Here is a 23,972-nt window from a genome sequence, read left to right as displayed (position 1 = left end):
AAAATGGAATACAAAACACACTGGATAATTTTGATTTAGGGACAATGTGTTGATTAGCATAATTTGATGAGCTTTTGAGCGAAAGAAAATAAAAAAAGGCAATTAAAACCAGATTCAGCTAAGGGGTTACCTTGGTGTTTTAACGTTTAAAAGATACAAATAAAAGTTGTAACAGAATATGTTATAATACAATCTTTTGGATAACGTTGTTAAAAGAGCAATTGATCTATCATCTGCGTTGTTGAGCTTTGACCCGGGGAAAAAAGAGTGTAATCCCATGCGGATCCAGTATCCAAAAGTTAGGGGTTGCCCGTGACGTCATCGCGGCTCCGTCACCAATAAAAAAAAGAGCGCCGAAGATCATCAATGAATTCGGTTGGTTTTTTGAGCTCGTCTCGGTTTTGGTTTCGGTTTCGGTTTCAGTTTCTATTCTGTTTCGGGTTGGTATCGGTATCGGTCTCGGTATCGGACTCGGACTCGGACTCGGTTGTACTCGGTTTCCGATTCTCGGACTGGGGGTTGGACTTGGACTTGGGGCATGGGGCTTGGTTAAAAACCCAGAGCTCGCCGGCAAATCAGTTCTGCTCCGATCGCGCCACTGCGCAGTTCGAATTGCCCGTATCGCTCGTAATTCCAGATTTCTGCGACATTTCGCCGAGTGAGTTGCGCTCCGGTTCTCTCGGGTATTTCTGAAATACTTATATTCACTTATAGAAGATCCACTCGAGATCGAGATCAGTCTGCATCGCTTCAGCTCGATAAGATTGTATGAAATTTGGATACATTTTAATGTCACACTCGAGCTGGCTAATCGTATTTTATTTTATTTATTTTTTGTACCGTGTTCGCTGTGTGCGTGTGAAGTAGCTGTTGAATCAACTGCTGCAACAATAAAATGCAATTAAGCTGCTCAAATCAACAATAAATTGAATTAAACCGCGTCAACTGCGCTTAACAACTTTAACAACCGAGCCGAGCAAAATGTGGGTGAGAGTTTAGGGCCGGAGTTTCCAACTCCAACTCCACTTTTCTCCGCTGACTCTTTGACTTCCAGCGGTCGGTGGACATATTATCCATTAATACTACCCAATAACCCCATTGAAACCTTCCTCTTCCCCTTGGACTAATTAATGCAAAGCGCTGTTCGGCATTTGCATAAATTCTCTGAATAACTTTGATGCAATTAATCCGGTGTGATCTTTCATGTTTCCACTATTTCGCGCGGTTTATTCAATTTTAATTTCAATTTATTTGGTTTTTTTTTTTTCCTTTGGCCGGCTAGCGATTTAATTAACATTTTCATTTTCGTTTTCAGTGCGCTTTTTGTTGTTGTTCCTGGCAAATATGAAATTAAAGTGCAATTAATTATGTAGTTTTTGTATGCTTGTTGCTCTGAACTTGCTGCTAAAGGGATTTCCGTTTTTGAAAGAGACTCTCCTCGCTCGATTATTCTCCATCCAACCAACCAACCATCCATCCATCCATCCATCCATCCATCCATCCATCTATCCATCCATCCATCCATTTATCCATCCATCCATTCGCTCAGTGTGTTTGCATCTTAATGAGGATAAATTTGTTATGCCTTGTTATTCTTGTTATTGTTGTTTTTGGTTTATGATGCTGTACTTGTACTTGTTATTGTTGTTGTTGTTGTTAGGGTTATTGTTGATGTTGTGGGCGGCGTCGGTTGGGGGGGGCGTGACTTATTGGCCATGCATTACGCCACGTTAATTGAAACTTGTCGCTCGGCCAGCTGATAATGCAGACTCCATATTAATTGGACCACGGCCATGTCCTTTTCACATTAAAACTGGCAGTTGGGTGGATTTTGGATTTTGGATTTTGGATTTTGGGGGAGGGAATGATACTGCTGACACAGTTCGAGGTTACCGGGATTGCCACTTGGATTTTGGTTTTATTTTACAGATAATATATATGTATGTATATCTCGCTGATAATGTTCAATGAACCTTTGAGCTGTCGCATGTGTAATGAGTTGTTTGCAATTTATCTAACTTTTTTCAAGGGGGTATATTCACTTGGAAATGTATTTACTTTGAAGCTCCACTGTTTCAAATAGATTCAAGTTTGCTTGGCGCATTATCCAAACATAAAGCATTATGTTCATAAAGCTTATGGTTTCTTGTGTTGTAAATGTTTACGAAACTTAAAAATCTTCGTTGATCAACATTCAATTTATATCGCTGTCAAATTATACAAATCATTTAGAATATATGTATGACTTAAATAATAAATTAGTACAAATGTATTCATTAGACGTCATTTGTTATATTCAATGATGGTTAATAATTAGTTGTAATACTATGTAGTTACAATAATAATAATGTAATACTTTGTAGACCTAAAATTAGTTCGGTTCGGGCGTTTGACAAATTTCATAGTGCACTTTAAAAAGGCAGAACAAAATGCACATTGCGAATACTAATTATACAGCAGATTATTAGTGAGTTATAGGTTCATGCATCTGTGCAGCTGTGTTTGAAATTAACAAATTACCGCCTGATGACTTACAAGTCCATTTAAACAATGAAAATGGTAATCATTGATATATTTTTGCATTTTCAAATGGTTGTAAGACATTAAGGGACTTAAAATCAGGAAAAGCGGAACATATTAGAGTAAGCTGAAATTGAATTAACTATTTTGTTATTTTTGTTAGCTAATTTAATTACATTTTTCTAATACTTTTCTAAATTGTTGAATATGTAAAGAAATCAACAGCAATTTAAATATAAGCTACATTAAAATTCATTTATTAGAAAATACATACAGGTGTTTTAAAAAATGTTTTACTCCCAATATTTTTGCAAAAGCTAAGTTTTAAATATTTCACAATTTTTGAAGTACAAAAACTAAAGACTATTTCCCATTTATATCTAACATTGGAGTTATGCTACGAATTGAAAACATAATATGGTAGAGTATTAGAAAATAGGACTCGACTTTTCTCCAGTGACTTTCTTGTTCTGGATTTTGCGAATTTACATAACATGGAAATTAACTCGCACACTTCACATTGCCCATTGAATTGGTTTTTTGACTTTGAGGTTTGAATTTTATTTTGTGTGTGTTTTGCCTAATTCCTAATTTTTTCTGTTTTAATTTCTGATTTTGGTTCTGTTTGTTTCAGTTTCAGTTGCGATCAAATGCGGCGCAAAATGTAAATACGACCAAAGAACCAACAAAAACCGAGCGAACGATAGAAATTAGAAGCAAAAAAAACTCGGGTGAAGGTCGCGTTTGCTTCCCGCTCCGATGACCATGTTTTGGCACCAAAATGTGGATCAGCAGCCGGAGGAGCAGAGCAAACAGCAGAGGAGTTCCACTCCCACGAGGAGATTGAACATCAGCTTCAATGTGAAGATCGCTGTGAATGTGAACACCAAGATGTCCACGACGCACATAAATCAGCAGGCATCCAATAGCGCCACCTCCCCCTCCTCCTCCTCCTCTTTCCCCTCTTCCTCCTCCTCTTCGGGATCAGGGTCACCTGGAAAGATCGTGGTCCACCAGCAGAGCGGCTCCTTCGATCTCCGCCAGCAGTTGGCTCGCTTGGGTCGCCAGTTGACCAGCGGCCAGGATGGACACGGTGGCATCTCCACACTCCTGATCGTGAATCTCCTCCTGCTGATCCTGCTCTCCATCTGCTGCGATGTCTGCCGCTCGGCCAACTACTCGGTGCCCCAGAGTCCCGAGCCTGCGATCAAGGATCAGCTTGGCTTGCTGCGACCCAAGTTGGACAGCGATGTGGTTGAGAAGGTGGCCATTTGGCACAAGCACGCCGCCGCCTCCCCGCCCAGCGTCGTCGAGGGCGTGGCCATCAGCAGTGGACCTCGCATGGCGGAACTCCCTCCTCCCCCCGCTAATCCGCCGGAGGAGCATCGCGGCATCGACGAGCGGGTCGTCCTCGAACGGGTCACCAGGGATTGTGTCCAGCGGTGCATTGTGGAGGTGAGTGGGGGATTACTCTATTACTATATCCGAAGCTATCAAGTGGGATTGTATTCGTCAAAAAAGAAACAAAGTTTGATTAAAAGATGCCTCTCAAATCAATGATATTTGCTAAATTTTTTACTGAGCTCTAGCAACAGACATTTCATGCAGTTGTCTTAAAAATTAGAAAAAGATTTCACAATTTTTTTAATGCCTGATTTGTTTGTCTTTAATATTTATATTACAACATGTAAGCAACTAGAATATACAACAAACAGTTTAATCCCAATATTTTATTCAAGTTGGTCTTATTAACTATCGTTTAATATAGTTTAAATGACTAACTAAATAATAAAGGAGCAAACACCAGGCTGCCTTTATAACCGGATTTAGTGAATAAAATAAATTGGAATTCTCTTTTTTATACAGAAGCAAAACTCGTTGAAACACACACGAAACAAATATAAAACATTCAGTTAATAAATAGTCAAAAATGTATTTTTGTTTGGACTAATTCCTAATTCTATAAGTAATTAAATTAAATAGCAGCAAAAACCGGATTGGCTTAAAAAGTCATTGACATGTGGCGGCAGGTTTTAAGTTAAGTTCAATTAAAACATGTAACAAAATGAGAACAAACAAAAAAAGAAAAAGAGCTAAGATTATGGTTAATCGTCTCACCACTCAACGAAGATTGAGTCATTAATTCATTATTAATTTTTTTCAAAATAAGTTGCCCGATAAAGGTGAAATTTGCATAGAAAATACATCATCCGTCACCAAAGAAAGGAATGATTACTTCAAGTTTTGCATATGTCACCGATTTAATCAGGAAACAAATAAAATAAAGAGGGCATGTTACCCCATCACGAAGCTGCAACCTATAAATTAACAGAAATTTAGACATTTACCGGCTCGATTTTGTTTACTGAATGAATTTCCCGAGTTTTCAGTATTCAGGGGCCGTTAATCGCTCACTCGCACGCAGAAACGCCGAGTTGCAAAGGCTAATTAAATGATATGTGTAATTGAAGATCGTCAACTCGGTGATTACCAGTGTGGGTTGGTTGCTTGGTTGGTTGAAACGCCTCTCCGGAGCTGACATTTCAATTTGCCGGGCAAAGCCAGCCCAACTGGCTCATCCCAACCGGATCGGGATTAGAATCTTCGCCATTATTTGGGTTACCTCCGTTCGGTTCCTCGACTCCTCGGCTTGATTGCAATTTGCATACTGAGTGGGTGGGTTTCATCCGACTCTGGCTTTCGGCACCCCGACCCCCACCACTGTACCCCTGTGCCAATATTTAATTTAGTTCAATTCTATATTTCAGCGTTTCCCTCTTCACCCTCCATTAATGCGCTTTTAGTTAAGTCCTTAATTAAAAATGTTTTTAATTATGCAAGCGCCCGACGCGGTCTTTTCGTTTATTTGGCGCATTTTGTTCACATTTTAATTGCAGCTATTTGAGTGCAGAGGTTGAAATGTGAAACACGAGTTGTGCACTTTGTAACTTTGCCAGTTTTATGTTTCCCACAAAGCTGGTTCTTCAATTAAAAATGGGTATTAATGTTATTAGATTTGTCGTGGTGCTGATTTTTTTGATTTTAAAAATTCATTTGTGTGTGTTTACTTGATTTGTTTATAAACAAAAAGCCTTGTTTATGTTGAGGCGTTTTGATTGCAATTTTATTGACCAGAAGAATTATTATGTTTCAATTATAATAAATTAGTTGTGAATGGAATTGAAATAGTATAATCAATAATTCATATTTTTAATGAGTTAATTCCATTTAGCTTACCATTTCCTAGTTTTTGTTTATACAATAATTTCCTAGAGTTTATTCAATCTATTTAAAAGTTTTTTTTAACACCTTTGTAAAAATCCAAGCTCAGAAATATGCGATGAGCTGCTATAAAAATGTTGAGAGTTTCAGTTCACATTAAATGTTTTAATTTGTGATAGTAATTTACTGCTTTCCAAAGAAAAGTAAAGTGTTATTTAATGTAATTTATTATTAATTCATTAATTAATAATTCATTTTTGGCAAATGCTTATAACATATTTTCCTTATGCCTTTGTAAATATTAGAGCTCAGAAAAATGTGATGAGCTGTTACAAAATTGCGCAGGATTACTTCGCATATTAAAAGGCTGTGGTTGGGATAGTAATTACTTGAAGTTCGACGGTATTTTGCCCAGCAAAGCGTTTTATTTACTGATTTTGCATGGGCAAATGTAATTGTGTGTCTGCGTGGGAGTGCGTCAGCATTTCTGCACCGACCATGTATAGTATATACTCGAATTCCGATGTGCAAATGTGCGGACGGTAATTACTATATTATCGGAGAGGGTCTAACAGGAGTAAGCTGCATGTTAATCAGTGGCTTGACTTGCACTCCGTTCATTAGGGAAGTGCCACTGGAGTAATCCGCAATTCGACACTCCAGTAACACAAACCCCACGCCGCCGCCGTCAATTAAAATTAATGATAACTGAGCGATATTGCTCTTGAAATTGTGGGAAGGGATTGCCGGCGCATAGGCTAGAACTTAATGCTCAAACGCGTTCAAATATACAGATTTTATTGTTTATTTTTCAATATCAGCCAGCAATCGAATGTTGTTTAAGGTTATATAATACTCGCATCTAAACAAAACTCAGGAAAAATAGAAAAGTGTACTGCAATTTGGTTGTTTATTAATAGGTGTTTTTCTAGCTTAATGTTTTGTATAGTTTTTGTATATCTAGTTTCCATATACGTAGATAACCGAAACAAACTGTATTAAATACCATATTTTTGTTATTAAAACCCTTCCAACCATTTAATCAGGTCACTTATCCCTGGTAGAAACTAGACCAAACCTAAATGTTCAACCAGTAACTGGATTTCGCATAACCTAGAAAGGCGATGCCAACAAAAGAAATTTTATTAAGATGTTTTGCCTTGCTTGAATCGGGAGTGAGCAAAATGTTTAGTCAATTTATATGAACGAGTATATATGTATGTATGCATGTATGTATGTAGACAGTCCTACAATTGCGGCATATTAAATAAGATTTCTATATAAATTTGGAAGTATCAATTTTATTTTTTGCGGAAATATTGATAATTGCAAAACGTTCGCTGTAAACTACTAGACTTCTTTCACTACAACAACTACTATTACTCTTTTTAATAAAAACAAAAATTAATTAGAAAAAAAACATAACCAGCGTAATGATTATCTCAGATTGTAAAGTTCAATTTTTTTTGGGCAAATATTCTATTATATATTTTTAAAATTATTTGCTTTCATGTTTAAACATTTTGGATCATTTGGAGCTAATACAAATTTAAAACAAGAAAGGAAGCTAGGTCTGCAAGGGTATAAAAAATTGAGCCAATTCGAGATGGTAGCAAACGAAGTTTTAAAGCCTCTCTTAAGCTTATTTACAAATATTAAGCTCTGTTGTTTGCTTTATACTGAAAAGTTAAAAAATACCAAGTGAAACAAGATACAGCAGCCAGTAATTTGAAGAGGTTTTTCTTAATATATGTTTACTAAAGTGTAAATATTTAATTTCCTGTATATAGTTAAAACACCGTTCAAGTTTTTTATTTAATTTCCTTTATTTTGATGGTGCTATAATTTTGAGCGGTGCTGTGAGTGGCCGTCTGGACGGCAAGTGTACGGTATTTTCTTTGGCTCGCTTTCCCAGATTCTGAAGGCAGCAACAACAATGACACAATAATGGTGTCAATAACACACCAACCCAGTCTGGCGGCCTTCCCCCTTCACCCCCCTACCCCACCCCCATGCCTTTCAAGTGTGTGTGAGTTAGTGTGTGTGTGTGGGTCGGTTTCCAAGTTAATGTAATAGAAATTGTACAACAAAAGATGAGCAATGACGACATGAAAACCCCCAATGCCAATTAGTCTCGAGCTTCAGGCTCAAACCTTCGTCTTCTCCTCGGGCTTTATTTCGCCTCTCATTCTTTTTTTCTGAGTGTATGAGAAGGGGAGAGCTGTGCGCTCTTAAGAGCTATTTCTGTTTGTGAAAAAGCCAATCAAGCTAAATTAATAAAATATTACGTAGAATTCTAAATTAAATTGACGCGTGTGCGAAAAGGAAAGCACAAACACCAGAAAAATACTCTTTTTGTGAGTGTGTGTTTGTGTGTGTGTGGTGTTTGTGTGGATGTGGAAAATCCGTGTGCATGAGGGGAAATCCCTTCGTAATTACTAGTCCATTTAGAAAGCCAAGGCAACACAATTAACAAAGTTGGCCATTTTAAGGAGTTTGTAATTGGTGCAGAGGGCAGCTCCAAATGCGCTAAATTGTATTTTAAGTACTTTTTATACACTTTTTTTGGGAGTAACGCAAAGGATTGTGTATTTTACTGAAAAAGGTTGAAATAAGTACTTATTTTCTTTAACACGAACCATTAAAGCTCACTTTATGAGGGATGGAAAAAGCTGGCTTCAAATATGGTTAAATTAACCATTTCATACTCGTATAATGAATAAACTTTGTTGACATTCCAATGTATTATAATTTAAATTTAATTTAAATATAATTTAAATTTAATTTAAATGAATGATTCATTGGAATGTCAACAAAGATTACGGATTAAATTTCTAAATATATTTATAGAAGTATTATGACATTAAAAAATAATAAATAAATAATAATAAATAATAAATTAAATAATAAATGGTTTTGCATACATATGTTCAAGCTATTAATTATTTACAACTGACAAATTACTAACATCACTAAAGTTGTAGTATTTAATATTATAGTTGATTGTTACTAAAGAATATTGTAAGGTTGTTGGATTAATTAATGCCGCATTTTGCATACCCATGCTCAAAGTTCATTTTGCTTTACATATTTAAGTATTCGAGCTTTATTTTACACTAAATGCTTGAGCTTCTTGAAATGTTGCCTAATGTCTCGTGATAAGGCTAGTTTATTTCAAGTTTCGCATGGATGACCCCGTTTAGAGCCGGTAGTTTAACCCTTGGTTGGCCAAAGTCCAGGGTATGCAAATGGATTTCAGATCTTCGGCTGTTTGGCCAAAGAAGACTCACGTGGCAAACTTGTTTCTATCAAATTTATGCGGCACAAGCGGTTCTCGGAAATCTCATTTCGATGCGAAAACGATATTTATATTTATGTTAATATTTATGTGTGTGCAAACAAAGCACTTTTAATAGAGTGTATTTATGTTGTGCTCGAATGCCGAAGTCTTTCCCTGCTCCCCAATGATAATTGATCGCAATAATTGAGCCATTGGCATTGGCACAGAATTCGCGTCGATATTGGCCTCGTTTTTGTTGTTTTTGATGTGGTCACTTGGCTTTTTCCCACACAAACTTACCACAACTTCCGTTCCCAAGGGCCAAAAAAAAAAAGAGGGGACAATACACTAATTGCTTTCACATTTTTGTATTCTTTTCTTGTTGCAGGAGGATCTGTTTCTGGACGAGTTCGGGATTCAGTGCGAGAAGGCGGACAACAGTGAGAAGTGCTACAAAACACGAGTAAGTACGTAAGTCGAGGCAACTCGATACTGCTTTTCACGCTGCTGGCCAAGGAGTCTTGTTACCAAAGCCAAGATCAATTGGACACGAACTCAAAGTGCATTATGCGCTGCCAGTCGTTCTCCTTCTCCAGGCAACTGAGGAAGCCATCGAACAGGATCCTCAGGCGCTCCCTTTGGGTCGTCCTTTGCCTGCTTCTGGGATCCTTTTCCCCCCTGTTGCTCAGCAGGTTCATGGCCCAACCAGTGGGGGTAATTTACGGTGATTTACGGTCAATTTCATGAGCTGTGAAGCTATAGAATTGCTAGCAGACTGAACTGTTTCGGACTAAGATTTGTAGAGTTTGACTTTGAAATGACTACTGGCGTTCGGAACATACATGTATGAATTTAGTTCACGCAACATAGTCGAGAAATATAATCGCAATACAATATTCCATTGATTGGGTCATGTTTTTTTAACTTATTTTTATGTACGTTTATATACGTATAGTACAAGAACACACAATTGCAGGGGGATTTACGTAAGCCTTTAATTTTCTTTCTTTTACATTTTTCAGAATTATAATAAACACGAAATACTAAGTTATAGGTTTTATTTAACCGAAAATCTAAATTTAGTTTTAATTTCATTTTGGAATATATTAAAATTATAAAAATCATGAATCGATAAGTTACGGGCTTTAATGAATCACAAATTAAAATCTTATTCTTCTTATTGCTAATGTAATACAACAATTACATTAAAACTTTTCAAGTTGTTGCCCTTTTATATTGACCCATGCATTTTACATTAACTCGATTGACAACAGAAACCTGTTTGTTGAAATGCCGTTGAAGGGCCTGTTTTTACAGGTCGTATAAACAGCCATTCACATTTGCAAAAATCGAAAAGTCATCACCATTAAAAATTCATAGCAACAATAAAGTTCGAAGCCCTTTTCAATAATTAATTAACCTTTACATTGTGAATAAAAGCAATAAATAGGTTTTAATGTAAGAAATCTTTTATGAATTTATGAAATATTTTGTGAATCTTCTTGAAACTAATTTGCTTGGAAGTCCGGCTTATAGAATCTTTGTAAAATATAGTTGGATGTGTTCTGTTGAATCTTAATAGAATCCATTTCAAAAGAATAAAATAAATAAAATATATTTTATTTTGAATACATAGATTTTATTCTACCTTAGTCTTTCTTATTTAGGATTATCAAGGTTATTACAAAATCAATGAGATGTGAGTGGTGGAGTTCTCATCCTGCTTTCTTTATTCTGTCTTCGCAGTGCACCAAGGGCTGTGCCCAGTGGTATCGCGCCCTGAAGGAGCTGGAACCCTGCCAGGAGGCCTGCGTAAGTCCCAGTGTCCTCCCGAACTCCCGAACTCCACAAATCACCCAAACTGACCCACCTTACCCACCCACCAATGATCCTCCGATCCATATCCAATCTGACCTCGTTGTTGTTTTCCTTCTGGCCGCCCGCAGTTGTCGCTGCAGTTCTACCCATTCGACCTGCCCTGCATCGGCGCCTGCGAGATGGCCCAGCGGGACTACTGGCACCTGCAGCGGATGGCCATCAGCGGACTGGTGGAGCGGACCCAGCCGCAGCTGGAGCGAGCTCCCCGTGCCGATGGCCAGACCACGCCGCTCACCATCCGCTGGGCGATGCACTTCCCGGAGCACTACCTCGCCAGCCGGCCCTTCAACATCCAGTACCAGTTCGTGGACCACCACGGAGGGGATCAGGACCTGGAGCAGGAGCAGGAGCAGGAGCGGGAGCAGGAGTCGGATCCCGACCAGGAATCCTCTGGCAGCGCCTGGTTCAACCTCGCGGACTACGATTGCAACGAGTACTACGTGTGCGAGATACTGGAGACCCTCGTACCCTACACTCAGTACAGGGTAAGCCTAGCTCGGGATCATAATGAAGTCACATACCCTTTCTTATAAGCCACTAACAAACAATTACAAGTCGAATATGTACAAGTAATGATCTTATTGAATTTTAAGCCTAACAAGTCCAACTCCAAGTCTGAAATTTCATGTTTTAATGCTTCTGTTGCGCTATAATTCCCAACGAGTTCTAACTGCATAGCATGGTCAAGATCTTCGTGAGCTTTGTAATTTGTGTTTGTGCTAATTAGATTTCGAATCTAAAATTTGAACTGGCAGGACAACTCACAGACAGTATTTCTGCATACCATTATATCATAATATTAATTCCATTGCAGTTCCGCTTTGAGTTGCCCTTTGGCGAGAATAGTGACGAAGTACTCTACTCCCCGGCCACGCCCGCCTACCAAACTCCCCCTGAAGGGGCGCCCATTTCGGCTCCTGTGATCGAGCACTTACTGGGCTTGGACGACAGCCACCTGGCAGTCCATTGGCATCCGGGCCGATTCACCAACGGACCCGTCGAAGGATACCGCCTGCGACTGAGCTCCGCCAAGGGAAACCGCTCAACCGAGCAGGTGGGTGAAGCTTTTACAAATTCATAAAGTAAAGCAATGATTGATGATAATTTGAGCAAAGCACTAAGATTTCTATAAGTTGAAATGGTGTAAAAATCAAGGAGTTTGCCTTGTAAAATTATAAAAATGAAATAGTGATAGTGTTTTCTTTTAAAGAAACTTTAAACCATTGACTTTTCATCAAAATAATTAATTAACCAATCGTAAAATCTGTTAAATAACTCTTTTTTATATCAATGAAAACTATATACAAGATAATGTTATAAATTATTAAACTAAAAAATAATTTTGCGTTTCTTTTGACGTTAGCTGGTTCCAGCGGGGCGAGGAAGCTTCATATTTGCCCAGCTGGAACCGGGGACCAACTTCACCCTCGAGCTGACGATGATCAACAAGCAGGGCGAGGGTCCTGCGGCCAAGGGCTTTGTGGCCACACTCGCCTCCCGGAACGAGAAGCCGGTGAAGGATCTGACCGAGGGAGTCCTGCTGGCCGGTCGGAGGGCTGTGATGTGGCAGTCCCTGGAGCCAGCCGGCGAGAGCTCCATGATCTACCAGTCGCAGGAGGAGCTGGCTGACGTGGCCTGGTCGCAGCAGGAGCAGCGGTTGTGGCTGCTCAACGTCCACGGCGAGTTGCGCAGGTGAGCATTACTGGATTACACAGTTTCCTATAACAATAACTATCCATGGCGAATTTGTGAGTGATTAGGGATATACTTTATCTATTTTATGAAATTTCTTTTCTTACAAAAGCACTGAACTTTTTGCTTCCATAAATGTATCATTTAAACATGATACTTTAATACTTTAAATAATAATATGTTTTATTGTTTAAAAAATGAAGAGATAACAAAGTGTTTGATATTGGGTAACTAATTTAGTATGTTACTTTCTTGTTCTACTTTAATCCTTTGTGCCAGAGTATCACTTATTGGGTTGAAACATTATATCCTAATGAAGTAAAACAATATGCAGAAACGAGAAATTGTTTTTTTAAGTGCCATAAAAACTGGAACAAATTATAAATATTATTTCTTAAATATTCAAATTTATAAATTCTTTTTGTTCTAAAATCTAATCAGGATGTAGTATACATTTAGTAATCAAAGGGTTATCCTTTCCTTTTAGTTTGAAGTTCGAGTCGGGACAGATGGTAAGTCCCGCGGAGAAAGTGTCTCTGGAGCTGGGAAACCTGACCATCAGAGGGTGGACACCCAGAAGGCTGAGCTTCGACTGGCTGCGCCACCGACTGTACTTCGCCATGGAGTCGCTGGATGGAGCCCTGCAGAGGTTCCAGATCATCAGCACCGACTTGGAGGGAGGATCGGCCGAGGAGGCGGGGGAGCCGCTGGATCTGCCAGTGGAGCAGCTGGAGGTGGACGCTCTGAACGGCTGGCTCTTCTGGAGGAACGAGGAGTCCCTGTGGCGCCAGGATCTGCACGGTCGCCTGCGCTATCGCCTGGTGAAGATCAGGCAGCCTGGATGGTTTACAGTTCGTCCGCAGAACTTCCTCATCCGACTGATGCTTCCCCAGGAGGATCGCTTCCTGGAGCTGAGTTACGATGGGGGATTCAGGCAGCCCCTTCCTCTGCCACAGAATCCCAGTGGATCCTCCGCCTGGCGAACCTTCGCCCTGCTTGGCCGCCACCTGCTGCTCCCCTCCGCCAGCCAGCTGATCCTGGTGGAACCGAACTCCGGTGGCCAGGGAGCCAGCGCCTCGTGGCCACTGCGCCACCTGCCCGACTGCTGGGCGCTGATCCTCCTGGTGGCCGATGGCCAACCACTCACCAGTGCCGCTGGCAGGCCCCAGGAGCTGAGGGCACTGCTGGGATCCCAGGCGGCGGAGATCTCCTGGCGGGAACCGGAGCGCAATCCTTACCAATCCGCGGACGCCGCCCGCAACTGGAGCTACGAGCTGGAGGTGCTCGATGTGGCCAGCCAGAGCGCCTTCAGCATCCGCAACATCCGCGGACCCTTCTTCGGCCTGCAGCGCCTCCAGCCGGACAATCCCTACCAGCTGCGCGTGCGGGCCATCCACGCTGACGGATCTCCGGGGGATTGGACGAACCCGCTCGCCGCCCGCACCTGGCCACTCGGTCCGCACCGCCTTCGCTGGTCCAGCGGGCGGGGTGACCTCCTCCTCACCGACGAGCTGGGAGGCCTTCTCCTCCAGGAGAAGGAGGTAAAGCAGCTGGAAGCACTTCCCGGACCGCTGGCCATGGTTAATGGCAGTGTGGGTTACTACGTGGGCGGACGGGGAATGCTGCACTGCATCCAACTGGGCCACGGCGGGGGAAGCTGCCCCTGGACGGAGCCCATCAGCCATGTGGGCGCGGTGGCGTACGATTGGCGCGGGGCGAGGATCTACTGGACGGATCTGGCCAGGAGCTGCGTGGTGCGCATGGATCCCTGGTCGGGTCGCCGGGAACTGCTGCCCGTCTTCGAGGCCCGCTCCCTGGCGCTGGATCCCCGGCAGGGGCACCTCTACTACTCGACGGGGTCGCAGCTGAAGCGACATGGACCCTCGCCGGAGGAGCAGGTCACCCTCTACCGCGTCGATGGACTGGAGGGCAGCATCACCTCCTTCGCGCTGGACACCCAGCAGGAGCAGCTCTACTGGCTGGTGGTGGGGGCAGCCGAGCTGCGCCTCTACCGCTCCTCCTTCTCCGAGGGCGGGGAGGCACCACAGCTGCTCCACAAGGCGAACAAGGGTCTCCCGGTGGTGCCGCACAGCCTGCAGCTCCTCCGACCGCTGGGCGCACTGCTCTGGCTGGAAAGGAGTGGCAGTCGCGCGAGGTTGCTCCGCCTGGCAGCGCCGCAGGATGTGATGGAGTTACCCGCTCCCAAGGAAGTGGCTCCCGCTTCCGCCCTCCAGCTCCTCGATCCGCAACCAGTGCCGCCTCCAGATCCGGATGTGGCTCCATTAGCCGTTGCTCCCGACTCCGTGCGATTGGACGATGGCCACTGGGACGACTTCCACGTGCGCTGGCAGCCATCGACGGCCGGCGGCAACCAGAGCGTCTCGTACCGCCTGCTCCTCGAATTCGGCCAGCGGCTGCAAACCCTCGAGCTGAGCACCCCCTTCGCCCGACTCACCCAGCTCCCGCAGGCGCAGCTCCGGCTGAGGATCAGCATCACGCCGCGCACCGCCTGGCGCACTGGAGCCACCACCCGCGTCCAGCTGACCACTCCTGCGGCGGCACCTTCGCAGCCGCGCCGCCTGCGCGTCTTCGTGGAGCGGATGGCCAGCGCCCTCGGCGGCTTGAATGTGAGCGCCCTGCTCCGCTGGGATGCCCCCGAGCAGGAGCAGGCGCTGGAGTACCACATCAGCTGCTGGCTGGGCTCGGAACTCCAGTCGGAGCTGCGGCGCAACCAGAGCGCCTTGGAGGCACGCGTGGAGCGGCTGCAGCCGGACCGCACCTACCGCTTCCAGGTGGAGGCACGAGTGGCCGCCACGGGTGCGCCGGCCGGTGCCGCCAGCCACGCCCTCCACGTGGCGCCGGAAGTGCAGGCGGTGCCGCGACTGCTCTACGCCAACGCGGAGTTCATCGGCGAACTCGACCTGGACACGCGCAGTCGCCGCCGGCTGGTGCACACCGCCAGTCCCGTCGAGCATTTGGCGGCCATCGAGAGCGAGCGGCGGCTTCTCTGGGTCAACGAGCACGTCGAGCTGCTCACCCACGTCCCGGGCACGGCGCCCGCCAAGCTGGCCAGGATGCGGGCAGAGGTAAATACATACATACATACATATCTTTCTTTTTTTCTTTTCTTTTTTGTATTTGAATTATTTATATTTTATTTGATTATTTTGATTATTTTGTTTATGTTGTTTTTAATTTTCTTATAAACTTGACGGACAATTTTACATGCATTAGCTTGTTTACAGCTACAGTCGAGTCCCGATAATTCGAAATGGCAAGGGGATCACTTTTTTTTACGAATTAGACGGGAATTCGATTTATCGAGATTTTTTCAAGGGAACAGAATTTTTTACGAATTATCGCGATTTTCGATTTAGCGGGGTACGAATTATCGGGATTCGACTGTACTTTTTGTTTACTATTACTTTTGTTGCCGTCGATCTTGTTTACGAGTACGTATACGCACCATTTCACAGTTAGAAAATATTTCCGATTTCCGTTTTTCGTCTCTATTCGCATTCTGCACTTCCCAGAAACGCACGTGTCCACCTTAAAAATTCGGTTAGAGCTTTCACCAAATTATTCTCTGTTAGGCATTTTAGTAGCAAATGCAAAACTTGTTTTTAAAAAATTTTAAAGATGAATACCATTTTGTTGTTCGTTGTGAAGTAATACAGCTTATGGTAATAATGCAGAAAGGCTTCCCTTAATTAATATTCTTCGCGTTCATAAACGCAAAATGTAGTATTTACATACATACGTTCTCTATTTTTTTTCGGTGTACACAATGGAAGAGAAAAAACATGTGTTACCGTTATGTTTTCGTTGTTTGGTGTTTTGATCTTCTGCTCTTCTCCTATGGATTCGTAATCACACAAGGTTCTGTAGTGGCTCGTCCAGTAAACAACTTCTCCTCCGATCCTCCACAGGTGCTGGCCCTGGCCGTCGACTGGATCCAGCGGATGGTCTACTGGGCGGAGCTGGATGCTGCCGTGCCTCCGGCGGCCACCTCGGCGGTGATCCACCGGCTGGACCTGTGCCGCTTCGAGGGGAAGATCCTGCAAGGAGAGCGCGTGTGGAGCACGGCGAGGGGTCGCCTCCTCCGTGATCTGGTGGCCCTACCCCAAGCGGGAGCTCTCGTCTGGCTGGAATTCGAGCAGGGAGCACCGCGGAACGGATCCCTGCGGGGCAGGAACCTCACCGATGGCGCCGCCCTGGAGTTCACCACCCTCCAGCCTCTGGTTCGCCTGCACGCCGGGAGCCTGGAGCCCGGAGCGGAGACGCTCAACCTGGTGGACCAGCAGGGCAAACTGTGCGTCTACGACGTGGCCCGCCAGCTGTGCACGACCAGTGCCTTGAGGACCCAGCTGGGATCGCTGGGCGAGGATTCGCTGGCCCAGGATTCCGGCTACCTGTACACCCAGCACAACTGGAGCATCCGTGCCTTTGGCCGCCGGCGCCAGCAGCTGGAGTACACGGTGGAGCTGGAGCCGGAGGAGGTGCGTCTGCTGCTGGCGCACAACTACCAGGCCTATCCGCCCAGGAGCTGCCTGCTCCTTCCGCCGGCGGCGGATGAGTCCCAACTGCCCACCGTTGACTGCGAGGAGCGGAGCTGCCAGCTCCAGTTGCCTTTGGTCCAGGCCTCCGAGGATTGTGCGCTGCCTGTTCCGGGTGGGCGCTACCAGCTGAACCTCACCCTGGCCCAGGAGCAGGACGAACTGCCTCTGGCCCAGTGGGTGCTCTCTGCCGGGGAATCCCTCAACATGACCGACCTGCTGCCCTTCACCAAGTATCGCTTGAAGAGCAGCCTGAGCAGCTACTACCAAAGGAAGCTGGGGCTGCCCGTCCTGATCCCGCCTCCTCTGGAGTTCCGCACCGCCCCCGCCACGCCCTCCGCCCCGCGGAACTTCAGCGTCCGCGTGCTGAGTCCCCGCGAACTGGAGGTCAGCTGGCTGCCGCCGGAGCAGCTGCGCAGCGAGGGAGTCTACTACACGCTCCACTGGCAGCGGGAGTCGGACGGCGAGCAGGAGGAGGGCGTCCAGCGGGAGCAGCAGCCGCAGGAGCGGCGCATCGAGGCGGCCGGAAGCCACCGGCTCACCGGAGTGAAGCCCGGATCCGGCTACCTCCTGTGGGTGCGGGCCCATGCCACGCCCACCAAGAGCAACAGCAGCGGACGGGTGCACGTGCGCAGCTTCGCCGAGCTGCCGGAGCTGCAGCTTCTCGAGCTGGGACCCTACTCGCTGAGTCTCACCTGGGCGGGCACGCCGGATCCGCTCGGTTCGCTGCAGCTGGAGTGCCGCTCGCCGGGGGAGCAGCTGCGTCGCAATGTGGCCGGGAACCACACGCGGATGGTGCTGGAGCCGCTGCAGCCGCGCACCCGCTACCAGTGCCGGCTGCTCCTGGGATACGCGGCCACGCCGGGAGCTCCACTGTACCACGGCGCCGCCGAGGTGTACGAAACCCTGGGCGATGCTCCCGGCCAGCCGGGCAGGCCGCAGCTGGAGCACATCGCCGAGGAGGTGTTCCGGGTCACATGGACACCGGCCCGCGGGAACGGGGCACCCATTGCTCTCTACAACCTGGAGGCTCTGCAGGCGAGGAGCAACATCCGCCGGAGGAGGAGAAGGAGGCGGAGGGCTAGCGGATCCCTGATGGAGCTGCCGTGGGCCGAGGAGCCGGCGGTGGTGGAGGACCAGTGGCTGGACTTCTGCAACACCACCGAGCTGAGCTGCATTGTGCGGAGCCTCCATTCCAGTCGGCTGCTCCTCTTCCGGGTGCGGGCAAGGAGCCTGGAGCACGGATGGGGTCCCTACAGCGAGGAGAGCGAGCGCGTGGCGGAGCCCTTCGTTTCGCCGGAGAAGCGCGGCTCCCTCGTCCTGGCCATCATCGCCCCGGCGGCCATCGTCTCCAGCTGCGTCCTGGCGCTCGTCCTTGTGCGGAAAGGTAAGGAATCATCTGCTGGTCTGTCGAAATATAAGTTATATGGAAGTAAAACTGTTCTGAAGGAAGGAGGATCGTTTCGACTTTAGTTTAGATTTTCAAAATTTGTACTTGTGTTAGTTATACTTACTAGCATCTCAGTTCAAATCAATTGCACTTAACTTTAGTGTGGAATCTATTATTTCTATTTAGTAGAGCTTGCATTTTGCCTATTCTAAAATTCTAAAAACAGCAATTGGAATACAACGTGGCATTTTGAAAGTAGTTCAGGTTGAATAAAGTCAGTCGTATATTTTTTTTTAAATTTTCAATATTCCTCATAGTTTATTAAACGTCGGAAAAATTAAAAAAAAAAAATCGAAATAGGAAAAAGGAACATATAAGTATCGCATATAGATTACAGAGAAATTAGATAAAGTTATATTCTGAGGTTGAGGATCCAAAATGCTGCTTGACTTTTGTTTTATCAGAACAGAGTTTGTAAAGTTTTATTTGTACCATTAATATTTAAAATACAAGTTTGTACAGGTATTGTGTAATTTAAAAACAGCTCTTCAAAAATTAAAGAAAATTCATATTTTCCGGCTTTCGTTGGTTTTTTTTATAAAAAATTAATCGAAGTTTAAAAGTGTAATTTCTGTGCTTATCCACAAGAAGATTGTTTCAACCGACTGCTTTTCATTACATTTAGTTTCAACAGTTTAATTTTTCAGTTATTACTATAGTGAAGAGTTTTTGAGTATTCACCCAAGTTATAAGATATTCAAGCTTCGATTTTTTTATTTCGAGCAGTTCAGAAGCGACGGCTGCGGGCCAAGAAGCTGCTCCAGCAGAGCCGTCCCAGCATCTGGAGCAACCTGTCCACTCTGCAGACGCAACAGCAGCTGATGGCTGCCCGGAACCGGGCCTTCTCCACCACACTAAGTGACGCGGACATCGCCCTGCTGCCCCAGATAAACTGGAGCCAGCTGAAGCTGCTGAGGTTCCTGGGCAGCGGAGCCTTCGGCGAGGTGTACGAGGGTCAGTTGCAGACGGAGGACTCCGGGGAGCCCCAGCGAGTGGCCATCAAGGTGAGTCACTCCTGTGAAGTGGGGCATCCGCAATGGATTATTGGAACCCTTTCAATCCTCAGAGCTTGCGGAAAGGAGCCAGCGAATTCGCCGAGTTGCTGCAGGAAGCGCAGCTGATGAGCAACTTCAAGCACGAGAACATCGTCTGCCTGGTGGGAATCTGCTTCGACACGGAGTCCATCTCCCTGATCATGGAGCACATGGAGGCCGGCGACCTGCTCAGCTACCTCCGCAACGCTCGGAACACCAGCACTCAGGTATTTTCAATAACCTGTATTCTGGGATTTTTGCTGGCCCTAAATTGGTTTACCATGAAATAATCAGAACACAAATGCATTCTTCGATTTGACTTACTAAGCCTAAAATCTTGCTTTTGGCAAAACTGGCAAGGCACACATGTAGGTCAATATGTACAATCCCTGTGGATTAATTCGGTAGAGGGAAAACTTGTATATATATCATACATAGGTAGATAATTAAAAATGTTATATGACTGTCCATCGGAAGGACAGGCTCTAACCAAAAAAAATCAGGAATTGTGCAAATGTAAGCCTTTTTTTTATTGGATTATGGGTTCTATTGATGACACAAGTTTTGCTGGCCAGAAGCCATTGGCTTTGTATTTAACTTTTTGTTCTGAAAGAAGAAATTAATGAAATAGCGACCAAGCATTTGGGCATTTTATTTTGGAACCGTGTTAAAGCCGGATCCAATTGTGTAGTCTATGATTCCATTATCCCAGTAGTCATTGCTTATTCCGAATCATTGTCGAAATACTCCTTCAGGGTTTTGCTTATAAATCTTTCCTGGAAAGGAGGTATCACCGCTTCGGTGCACAACGCGTTCTTGGAGAAGGTGGCTCGCTTGCAAAAAGGTATCGGAATGCAACCGTTCCAAATCCAGTCCTTCAACTCGTTCAAGTCCTTTCGCTTGCCGTACATTTTGCCTAAGGCTCTTCCTTCGTTGTTGTACACAATAAATCCTCCTATATTGTTGATGCGACAGCGCTGCAGTAGTTGACCTCTGAAATTGTTGCCCGGCTTTATGCCGGAAAACCAAAATTCGGTCATCATGTGAACATCCAAGCCAGAGATCCTGTTGTTGTCATCTGTTTGCGATGGCAAAGGAATTTCACTGCTCATGGTGTTGTTGATATATTTTATACTTGATTTTATTTTTATGAATTATCCTGCTTTGATTCGCTCTGCTTTCCAGTTTTGAATGCTTTTATGACATTTCTGTGACACTTGTATAAAATAAAGGAAATCGCAAAGGCTACTGCGAATGTCTTTGACATGAAAATTAAAATTCTTTCTTTATTTCTTTATATAGACTCTGAATCAAATATCGGCCCTATCAAACTAAAGCGAATGCATATAGTTTTAGGAAAATCATTTTATTGAGTGAATATAGCGAAAGAAAGAAGAAAATCCAATTTGAAAATTTCGAAATATTTCGATTGGTTATTTGGAAATTTATATGTTGGAACCCGATAGTTAAAAATAATTCAAAGAAATTTTATTTTAGTGTTATTACATTCATCTCATCTGTGGCTTCCTTTAAAATATTAGTTTACAAACAAATCATTACAGATAAGAAGTTTAATTGGGTTGGGATTTCCTTACATTTTTATTTAATTAAGAATCATTTCGGAATGTTCGTAAAATGTATCTCGAAACCAATGGGGCTTTATCCGCCTTGCAGGAACAGCAGCCCGCGGCGGGACTCTCGCTCTCCGAACTCCTGGCCATGTGCATCGACGTGGCGAATGGGTGCAGCTACCTGGAGGACATGCACTTCGTGCACCGGGATCTGGCCTGCCGGAACTGCCTGGTCACGGAGTCATCGGGCGGAGCGGACAGGCGGCGAACGGTTAAGATCGGGGACTTCGGATTGGCGAGGGACATCTACAAGAGCGACTACTACCGCAAGGAGGGCGAGGGGCTGCTCCCGGTGAGGTGGATGTCTCCGGAGAGCCTCGTCGACGGACTCTTCACCACGCAGTCGGACGTGTGGGCCTTCGGGGTCCTCTGCTGGGAGATCCTCACCCTCGGCCAGCAGCCCTACGCGGCCAGGAACAACTTCGAGGTGCTCACCCACGTCAAGGAGGGCGGACGCCTCCAGCAGCCGCCCATGTGCCCCGAAAAGCTGTAAGTTGAATCCGTAAAACATTTGTTCCGGTGCGAAGCCCCAGTAAGATGAGGATTTAATTCAAGCTACAGTTAGTGTCAAGTTTAGTAACGATTCGATACTAATGGTTATCAAATAGATTTGAGAGTGAGAACTGATACCTAAATGCAATAAAACACCAAATGATATTAGATTAATTAATGCAATTAACATCAATTCGGCAATCATCATTTTGCACAGTTTTATGTATGTTACCAAATTAATTGTTTGCATTATTGCTAAAATGTTATTTCTTTTAAATCTTAATTCACTAATTTATAAATGTTTTCTAAAGTTTCCTTAAGTAACATCCAATATTTCATTTCAGTTGTGAATAGGTCGTAAGGCTAAAAATCGCATCCATCAAATCAAATGATTTCCCATACAAAATTTAACTCAAGAAATTGTTTGCTTTACAGAATGATTGATTAAGGCTTTCAAGGACTGCTAGGACCTTTAGATATTTAACTTTTCCGGCAATTTGTATTTCCATTATAAGCGCAAACCCAAATAACTAAGAAATGAGTTTAGCAATTACATATAAATTATATAACAATAACCCGATTAGTTATCCGACCAGCACATATTCGATATATTAGGGATTTCATTTAGTGTTTTCATAATGCCGAGCTTAATTTGTTTGCTGTATTTTCGAACCCCAGGTACTCACTTCTCCTGCTTTGTTGGCGAACGGACCCGTGGGAGCGGCCCAGTTTCCGGCGGTGCTACAACAATCTGCACGCCATCAGCACGGATCTCCGGCGGAGTCAGATGGCCTCCAGTCCGGTGGACTCCGGAGGAATCTCCAAGCCGGAGTTCAAGGTGCGGTTCGATGGGCAGCTGAAGGAGGAGAAGGAAAAGGAGAAGGAGAAGGATAAGGAGAAGGGACTCCTGGAGTCCGAGAATCTCTCGCTGCGGGAAGTGAGCGGCGGTGGCGAATCCCCTTCGCTGAAGGAAAAACAACTCTATGCCAACGAGGGCGTCTCCCGACTTTGAGGGACAGTCCCTCACCCTTCACAAATGACGTCTCAAACTAGCTTTCCATTAATCTAAGCCTAACATTAATTTCTACTTGTGTAATAAAATATAAAATAGTCCATGAGGAATCGCAATTTGTATTTTTTGATTTTTTTCCAAGGCTTTTAAGATCCTTTTTTATCTTTGCATGTGTATATAATTACGACAAATGATATTGTAGGTTTATGGATTTTAGATTTAATAGCGAGTGCACGTTTAAAAAAGTTATATATTTTGCAAATCCTCTTTTATTTATTAAAAAAATCAATATTTTCTTGTGTGAACAAATTAAGTTATTTATTGGTATGATTTGTCTAGAATATGATATGATACGTAATCAAATAGGTGGTAATTCAAATTCGTGAAGCTTGTTAAACTATTAATTTGTTGTAGAAAATTCTTAAACTACAAGTAAGCAACGACTGTTGTTTTTACGAGTATATTTGCACACCCAAAAAGCAACTTTTACGAAGTCACATATTCAGAGGGTCAGCCTTTTTTCAGAGCTCGTTCGCATTGTAATTCCGAATCTAATTCCACTCAAGACCATGCTTAATTTTATTGAATTTGCCGAGTTTTTAATGTGAGTTGCCCAGAAAAGTTTGCTTCGGCGGCTTTTATTTCCATCATTTTCCTTTGTGCTCCCTTTCCGCGCGGCTTTTTCTGGGGAAAAACACAATCAAATTAAATGTGAGCGTTGTTGGTTGGTGCAAAAGTTTGGCGATACTACGGAATAGGGATTCCGTGGGTGGGCTTCGGGGTTTCAGGGGTCTATGGGCTATGCCCTATGGCCCTTCGGCTATAAATAGAGCTGAGTTGAGGAACCGAATCCTGAAGGTCGACCTTTAACTAATCAGCGCAGGTGAAGGAGCCACCACCGCCAGTTCAGCAAAAAAAGAAAGCCCCCTCGAAAACTTTCTCCCTTGCACGCACGCACGCACACCACCGCCCCACAGTGACTCCCACATGCACACGCACACCCAACACACACACACCCACACCCACGAGCTTACAAACATGCAGATTTGTCAAATGTTTTGACAAACTTTTCTTCTTTTCTTTTCTCCCCGCATCGTATTACACAAAAGCCAAAGGAAAAGTGAAGGAGGCGGAAGGGGGCGGGGTGGATAAATCAAAAATTGTAAATAGCAGCACATAAATCGATTACCTTGCGGGGCTCTCGT

At 44.4% G+C, this 23,972-nt stretch overlaps 2 protein-coding genes across 6 annotated transcripts; one reads left to right on the top strand and one right to left on the bottom strand.

Annotated features, from left to right (window-relative positions):
- The first annotated feature begins 589 nt into the window (after positions 1 to 589).
- Positions 590 to 22,883, top strand: LOC108091215 (protein sevenless). 5 transcript variants are annotated; one of them, XM_017190313.2, is made up of 14 exons: positions 607 to 658; positions 868 to 983; positions 3,155 to 3,975; positions 9,411 to 9,485; positions 10,769 to 10,834; positions 10,969 to 11,385; positions 11,715 to 11,954; positions 12,264 to 12,592; positions 13,080 to 15,678; positions 16,522 to 18,535; positions 19,325 to 19,602; positions 19,665 to 19,859; positions 21,307 to 21,752; positions 22,434 to 22,883. In XM_017190313.2, exons 3-14 carry the CDS (start codon positions 3,280 to 3,282, stop codon positions 22,765 to 22,767), a joined length of 7,689 nt encoding a protein of 2,562 aa, XP_017045802.1. In that variant the 5' UTR covers positions 607 to 658; positions 868 to 983; positions 3,155 to 3,279; the 3' UTR covers positions 22,768 to 22,883. The 5 variants fall into 5 exon arrangements, with proteins under 5 accessions (XP_017045804.1, XP_017045803.1, XP_043063359.1 ...); XM_017190315.1 differs by lacking the exon at positions 868 to 983 and having other exon boundaries at positions 590 to 683; XM_017190314.1 differs by lacking the exon at positions 868 to 983 and having other exon boundaries at positions 592 to 658.
- LOC108091216 lies at positions 19,955 to 20,870 on the bottom strand. Its single transcript, XM_017190316.2, has 2 exons — positions 20,296 to 20,870; positions 19,955 to 20,238 (listed from the first exon to the last, which is right to left on the bottom strand). Exon 1 carries the CDS (start codon positions 20,742 to 20,744, stop codon positions 20,355 to 20,357), a length of 390 nt encoding a protein of 129 aa, XP_017045805.1. The 5' UTR covers positions 20,745 to 20,870; the 3' UTR covers positions 19,955 to 20,238; positions 20,296 to 20,354.
- Positions 22,884 to 23,972: the final 1,089 nt, after the last annotated feature.

This window comes from Drosophila ficusphila, unplaced genomic scaffold, assembly GCF_018152265.1.
Source record: "Drosophila ficusphila isolate 14025-0441.05 unplaced genomic scaffold, ASM1815226v1 contig_198, whole genome shotgun sequence".
Classification (NCBI taxonomy): domain Eukaryota; kingdom Metazoa; phylum Arthropoda; class Insecta; order Diptera; family Drosophilidae; genus Drosophila; species Drosophila ficusphila.
This window is presented reverse-complemented; position numbering and strand designations above follow the sequence as displayed.